The sequence below is a fragment of the Medicago sativa genome, chromosome 6 (genome assembly GCF_051527215.1).
Source record: "Medicago sativa cultivar Bolivia chromosome 6, Bolivia_mono, whole genome shotgun sequence".
NCBI classification, from domain to species: Eukaryota; Viridiplantae; Streptophyta; class Magnoliopsida; order Fabales; family Fabaceae; genus Medicago; species Medicago sativa.
This window is the reverse complement of record NC_140754.1, coordinates 6,240,268-6,247,115: the sequence shown is the minus strand read 5'-3', so window position 1 is coordinate 6,247,115 and position 6,848 is coordinate 6,240,268. Positions and strand designations below refer to the sequence as shown.

The 6,848-nt window shown below is 32.7% G+C and overlaps 1 protein-coding gene across 1 annotated transcript; it reads left to right on the top strand.

Annotated features, from left to right (window-relative positions):
- Window positions 1–4,842: 4,842 nt before the first annotated feature.
- On the top strand, window positions 4,843–6,848 carry LOC146912371 (7-deoxyloganetin glucosyltransferase-like). Its single transcript, XM_085720454.1, has 2 exons — window positions 4,843–5,385; window positions 5,777–6,848. Exons 1-2 carry the CDS (start codon window positions 4,863–4,865, stop codon window positions 6,706–6,708), a joined length of 1,455 nt encoding a protein of 484 aa, XP_085576580.1. The 5' UTR covers window positions 4,843–4,862; the 3' UTR covers window positions 6,709–6,848.

The following is a 6,848-nucleotide window of genomic DNA, read 5'->3' as shown; positions in this document are numbered from 1 at the left end:
AAAGGAGGAGGAGAAAGGCACATGGAAATTGGAAAACAACAGCGATCGAAAAGAAATTGAGAAACAACGTCGGCAACGACGGAAGTTGCCGAAACTCTATCGGTTTATTTTCTTTACTATGTTGTTTAAATTCTTTTATCATGAGTGGCTAATTTCCATTGATTAGGTAATAGATGATTTTGTTCTAGCTCATGACTATGTAATCTGTAACTCTGAATTATCATGAATGTTATTCCAGGTTATTCAGTATAAATTGTGCGTAATGCTTTTATGATTCTGACCCAATATAATTGATCTTAGAGATTATATGACTGCTGACACCAGCTTATAACTCAGACATATTTATGCTGTTCAATTTAACGGATAATCTAGGGATGGAAAGTTGTTAGGTTGTGATTCTAAAATTAACGGATTTAAAACCTTTGATGATTATAGGTTCACCTAAGGAATTAGGGAATTATATTTAGAAAAGAGGGCTCTGAGGGATTGACCTGAGCTATTTTGTTAATTGTCGTAAACTGAATAGCAATCATATGATTTAGATGCAGATTACTAATGAGTGATGGACAGATGAATCGAAAGACTTAATCCTTTCTCTAAACATATTTCAAAACCAATTTTATTCTTCAGTCATTTATTTACTTTTTATGCAATCAAACCAACTGCCTAGGGCAACCCCCATTTACATACATCCTAAATATTAATGAAATTGCTAAGTAGAGATTAGAACAGTCCCTGTGGATACGAATTAAATTATTACTTCGATATAAATTAGTACACTTGCTAATTTTCTATCAACTTCCATCACTTTTTGTCAAAGTCTATTTTGGGAATTGGATTTGGTGTTGTAACTGTGTGGACACAGTTACTGTTTGCAACCGTCCGATTCGAATCACGATTGAGATCAATTAATTGTGTTATATATTGATGTGTGGTCTGAACCGTTCAATCTCAAATATACGGCCAGAAATTGCGTGTACTTCTACCTCAGCAAATCCAGATCCGTATATTTTGTGTTGCTAGGATATTAATATCAGGAATACTATTTTCCTTTCCAAAAAAAAAAAAAAACTTATTCACATCCCCTTTTCTCATGTTGTTTGTTGTAAAGTATCACCCACACCTCAAATTTAATTTAAGGTGTGTCCGACATCAACACACGTGATTCATACGGTTCTTTTTATTAGATTTTAAATCTTGCTTGTAATAAGTAAGAGGTAGAACGTAGAGTTCATGCAGTCATCGATAAGTCCGCAGAATGCAGGTTGCAGTCTTTTATTGTAGCCCAACCTACTCAAATTGGCATCAATAGAATCAAACTAAAACCTTAAAGAAGAGCATGTTCCAAATACCCAAACCAACACCACTGGGTCAATCCATACATTGGATGAACTACATTTATCATTAGAATTTTGCTCTCCACCCAGCACATTTTGCTCGCACCCTCCAACCATGCCCAAAATGCCCCTGCACTAGTTAACTTGCGCAAGTATAAATTAATGCGCATGTTAAGTCACGTGGCGCAAGTTAAGTGGCGCAAGGCTACTTTTTTTTAAATTTATTTACTATTTTCAAATTATGTTATTAACTTTATTCAAAATTATTTTGTTTATATTAATCTAAATTATTAATCTAAATTATTTTCTTAACTTTATTCTAAATTATTTTCTTAACTTTATTAACTTTATTCTAAATTATTTTATTAACTTTATTTTGAAATTATTTTGTTTACATTAATCTAAATTATTTTCTTAACTTTATTCTAAATTATTGATTCGATATTATTCTTTAAATAAATACAAATATAAATAAAGGTAAATACAACATTAGAAACTAAAAGCAAATATAAAATAAAGGAACAAAATTGAGGCATAAATAATATCTCATTTTATTAATAATTCATACATTACAATAATTCATACAATAAGTTTGAACTTATTCACTATATCTACTTATTTTCTCCTTGGGGTAAAAAGTAATCAATCTTCGTGGGGTAAAATAGTGAGCAGCCTTCTTGGGGAAAATACATCATCAACCCTTGGGCTAAATTTAAATCTGGTTTTTTTTTTACCACAAGAAGTTCTTTTTACCCACGGTAAAAAGTTTATGCGGTTAAAAAAGCAGGTTTAAAATTATCCCACGGGTCGATCACTTCCCCAAGTCGGCTACTCACTATTTTACCCCGACGAAAATTGATCACTTTTTACCCCAAAGAGAATATTGAAAAGAAAAAAAAGAAAGAAGAGAAATAGAGGGAGAGAGTGAGGAGGGGGAGAAAGTAATATGGTGTGAGGAATTAGGGAAGTATGGAGGGGTATTTATAGGTAGAAATGGGAGCCTAGGTTGTAACTACCATAAATGTGGTAAAAAAAACGCGTAAAGTTTGTTAAAAACGTGTGGATTGAAGGTTGAAAACCTGACCACCGTCCAAAAAACGTGTGTTCTTGAGGACAGACCACCGGCCAACGTGCGTGAGTTAACTCGCGCATAGGCCAGTGGTGCGTGACTTAAGTCACACATTGCTTACAACGTGCGTTAGTTAAGTCACGTTGCGTGACTTAACTAACGCAAGGGTATATTTGGAAGCAATGCAGGGCGCGAGCAAAATGTGCTGGGTGGAGAGCAAAATTCTTATCATTATATACTATTTCTCAGGAAGTTCATGGTGGAAGGAAAGAAAGCCAAGTAAGGCCTTGAAAATTTATCGGGCTCATGCCTTTATTCGATCCACCTCTACATGATAGTGCGGAGGTGATACATAGGTCGTTAAATCATGGAGTAAATGTTAAAATGATAACAGGTTCATGTCCTTTGCATGATATTGAGTATGTTTGAATAAACAACTTAATTAAGCGCTTATAGCATAAGCATTTGTCATATAAGGGGTAATGTATAAACTATATTATTACAAAAGATAAAATAAAGTCAAGCCGTTTTCATATAAACCATAGACTGTTTTCATAAGTTATCCTGGAGAGCTATGGAAATAAGCCGGAAATAACTTATAGACACTTCATAAATTGTTTACATTAGCTCTTTCAAATAGTCTCGCAAGTGCTTATGTCTGTAGATAAGCTCAAATAAGTCAACCAAAACAAGAAAATTATATTAAAATGGTATACCTTAATATATCATGTTGATTGCATCATAGTGACATAATTATCTTGACATACTGCGAACTGTGAATTGGTACTTGTGTATTAGTTTGTGGTACCCTTGCGAATTGGTTCGCACAAATTCTTTTGTAATTCATGAAAACCAGCCAACCGAGACAAATGAGTGAAGATCGAAGAAAGAGGATGAAGAAATTAAGTATGAAATAAAAAGAGAAAGGAAAACCTTCAACGGAGCAAATAAATTTTGCAAAAAACCTCTTTGATCATCTTGGAGAAAGAGAACTCTCTTGCAGAATAACACTGATAAAAAAGAAAGTAAGAGAAAAATGAATATAAAAAAAGGTTTTGAGAAATGATCACTAATTTGACTACTACAATCCTTCTATTTTTTTTCACTATTAATGAATTAATTTAATTAAATATTAAGAGGTTCGGAATATCAGGGATAGTGACTAGCAGTTGGAAAGACTCACATTGGGATGTAAATGTTTAGTGATTACTATTAAATTTCAAGTTTAGTTTAAATATTCTAATGAAAAAAATAGCAATGTTTGTCAAATTCAAGAGTCTAGATAAACTTGTGAAACTAGGTAGACACCACTCTAAAACTCTACTCATAATGATGGTCAGTACCTTATTTTTCTATGCCAAATTTGATTGTCCTTTTTATTAATAAAGTTATGTTAGTAAATACTCAATTTGGTTTATGAAATTTTAGGACCACATCAACCTAGTCCTCACATTATCAATATTTCAAAATATACCCAAGAATTTAAAAAACATTATCAAATTCATCTCTTCTAGATCTAACACGAGGAAATTTTTTATAATTAAAATAATTGTAGTGGCCACTGGCCATAGTAGGCCCCTGCAATTTGTACAAAGAAATAAATAAATATCTCATCCTCCTGCTATGTGTGGAGTATAACTTCTCATGTTGATGATTGAATTTGAAATGGTAGTTCTGTATCAATTTAGTGCCCCACATAATTAATATTTCAAAATGGTATATGAAATGTTAACAAAGTTTGGTAAGTTTATCAAACTTGTACACCTCCTATGAGTGTATACATCTTGAAAGAATTAGAAAAAAGATAACGATATTATAGCTGTAATATGTTGTTTATCTGATAAAAAGAAAAAAAAAAGATTTGATGAGGTGCTAAATTGATGTATAAAGAAGAAATGGAAGATTCATAAATATAATTATTTTTTTTTTACTAATTCTCCTATTTTAAAATTTATAATATAGAAGATAATTATGATTTAAATTTAAAATAAATGTTTTTTTTTGACAAATTTAAAATAAATGTTATTAATTACTATAAAGATTATGTTCATAAAATTGGTCCAATTCATTCAATATTTTACGAGCAGTGATAAGTAAACACTCTTAATGTGTACACCTCTTTGTACCACTCTGAAAAATTTCAGTTAATCAAATATATGGTCTGTGTGACCATATTTTTTAGTTGCGTGACCACATTTTTCAACTTCTAAATAGTGGTCACGCAACTGAAAAAATATGGTCACACAAACCATACATTTGGTTAACTGAAATTTTTTAGAGTGGTACAAAGGAGTGTACACATTAAGGGTGTCTAACAATCTTTATTCATATTTTACTATTTCATTTGAAATAATAATTATGAGGTGAGATATGGTTAGTAGTTATATATTGGCATTTTATCTGTATAAAACGAAGACTTATACACACTTTAACATTGCATAAGAAAAATATCAAAGATGAGTAACTTTGCAAAGAGAAAACCACATGCAGTGTTAACTCCATATCCAGTTCAAGGCCATATCAATGCATTGTTGAAACTAGCAAAACTTCTTCACCTTAGAGGCTTTCACATAACCTTTGTCAACACTGAATACAATCACAAACGTTTGCTCAAATCAAAGGGTCCAAAAGCCTTTGATGGTTTCAATGATTTTACCTTTGAGACCATACCAGATGGTTTAACACCGATGGAAGGTGATGGTGATGTTAGTCAAGATTTACGTGCTCTTTGTCGATCAATCATCAAGAACTTTTGTCACTTTTTTGGTGAACTTTTTGCTAAACTTCATGAATCTGCTACTGCTGGTTATATACCTCCAGTAACTTGCTTTGTTTCTGATTGCTATATGCCATTTACAGTAGAAGTTGCTGAAGAACATTCACTCCCAATTGTTCTATTTTCGCCATGTAGTGCTTGTTTCTTCTTGGCTGGTTTTCATATTCCTAAATTGTTTCAGAATGGTCTACTACCACTCAAAGGTAATATCATTTATAACCCCTTTTTCTACCAAAGAGATGTGTGTATGTATGTGTGTGTTTGTGTGTATCAAGGTTCTTTAAAAAGGTCCTCGAACGCAATATGGACCGAACATTTATAATCGCATTTGAAGTTGCATCAACTTCATTTGGTTGCGATTACACACAATAATAATACGATGATACAACGACAATTATTATTGAGAATGTGATTTTATAAACCCACTTGAGTTAGCCCGGTGGTATTGATTTGGGACCTGGGAGTATGCTCCTCCTCGAGGTCTCAGGTTCGATTCTCTTCAGTGTTAATTTGGGTGGGGTAATTTAGCTTCTTAAAAAAAAAGAATGTGATTTTATACTTCAAGGTATTTACTTGTTGAATTATGATATGCAGATGAGAGTTATGAAACAAATGGATATTTGGACACTATAGTTGATTGGATTCCAGTTTTGAAAAACTTTAGATTGAAGGATCTTCCTACTTTAATTAGGACAAAAGATCCTAATGACTTGATGATAGAATTTATGACTGAAGTGGGAGATAAATGTCACAAAGCTTCTGCTATTGTTTTCAACACTTCTTATGAACTTGAGAGTAATGTTATGAATGCTCTTAGTTCTATATTTCCTTCTCTATACACAATTGGTCCGTTTGCTTCGTTTTTAAGTCAAAGTCCGCAAAATCACTTGACAACTTTAGATTGTAATCTTTGGAAAGAAGATACTAAATGTCTTGAATGGCTTGAATCAAAAGAATCAAAATCTGTTGTTTATGTAAATTTTGGCAGCATCATAGTTATGTCTCAAGAGAAATTGTTAGAGTTTGCTTGGGGTTTAGCCAACAGCAAGAAACCTTTTTTGTGGATTATTAGGCCTGATCTTGTCATTGGTGGCTCGGTTGTTTTGTCATCGGAGTTTGTGAATGAAATTTTAGATAGAGGCCTAATAGCAAGTTGGTGTCCGCAAGAGAAAGTGTTGAACCATCCTTCAATCGGCGGATTCTTGACTCATTGCGGATGGAACTCAACCACTGAAAGTGTATGTGCCGGAGTGCCAATGTTGTGTAGGCCATTTTTTGCTGATCAACTACCTAACAGTAGAATTATTTGCCAAGAATGGAAGATTGGGATGGAAATTGATACCAATGTAAAGAGAGAAGAGGTAGAGAAACTGATCAATGAATTGATGGAGGGAGAGAAAGGAAAGAAGATGAGACAAAAGGCCATGGAGTTGAAGAAGAAGGCAGAGGAGGACACAAGATTTGGTGGTTGTTCATACATGAACTTGGACAAAGTGATCAATGAGGTCTTGCTTAAACAATATTAGAGATTAATGTGATGTGATGTGATATTAATCTAATATTTTAATTTGTTCATTGACTTTGTAAAACATTTCTCAAATTCATTCTTGTGTATTGTTGACATTCTAAGTCACACGTAGAAGAATAAAAAACATTGTTACTTAAA

Coding starts and splice junctions, on each gene's coding strand:
- LOC146912371 (XM_085720454.1), top strand. CDS start 4,863: ATGAGTAACTTTGCAAAGAGAAAACCACATGCAGTGTTAACTCCATAT. Junction 5,386..5,776: donor TGGTCTACTACCACTCAAAG/GTAATATCATTT, acceptor TATGATATGCAG/ATGAGAGTTATGAAACAAAT.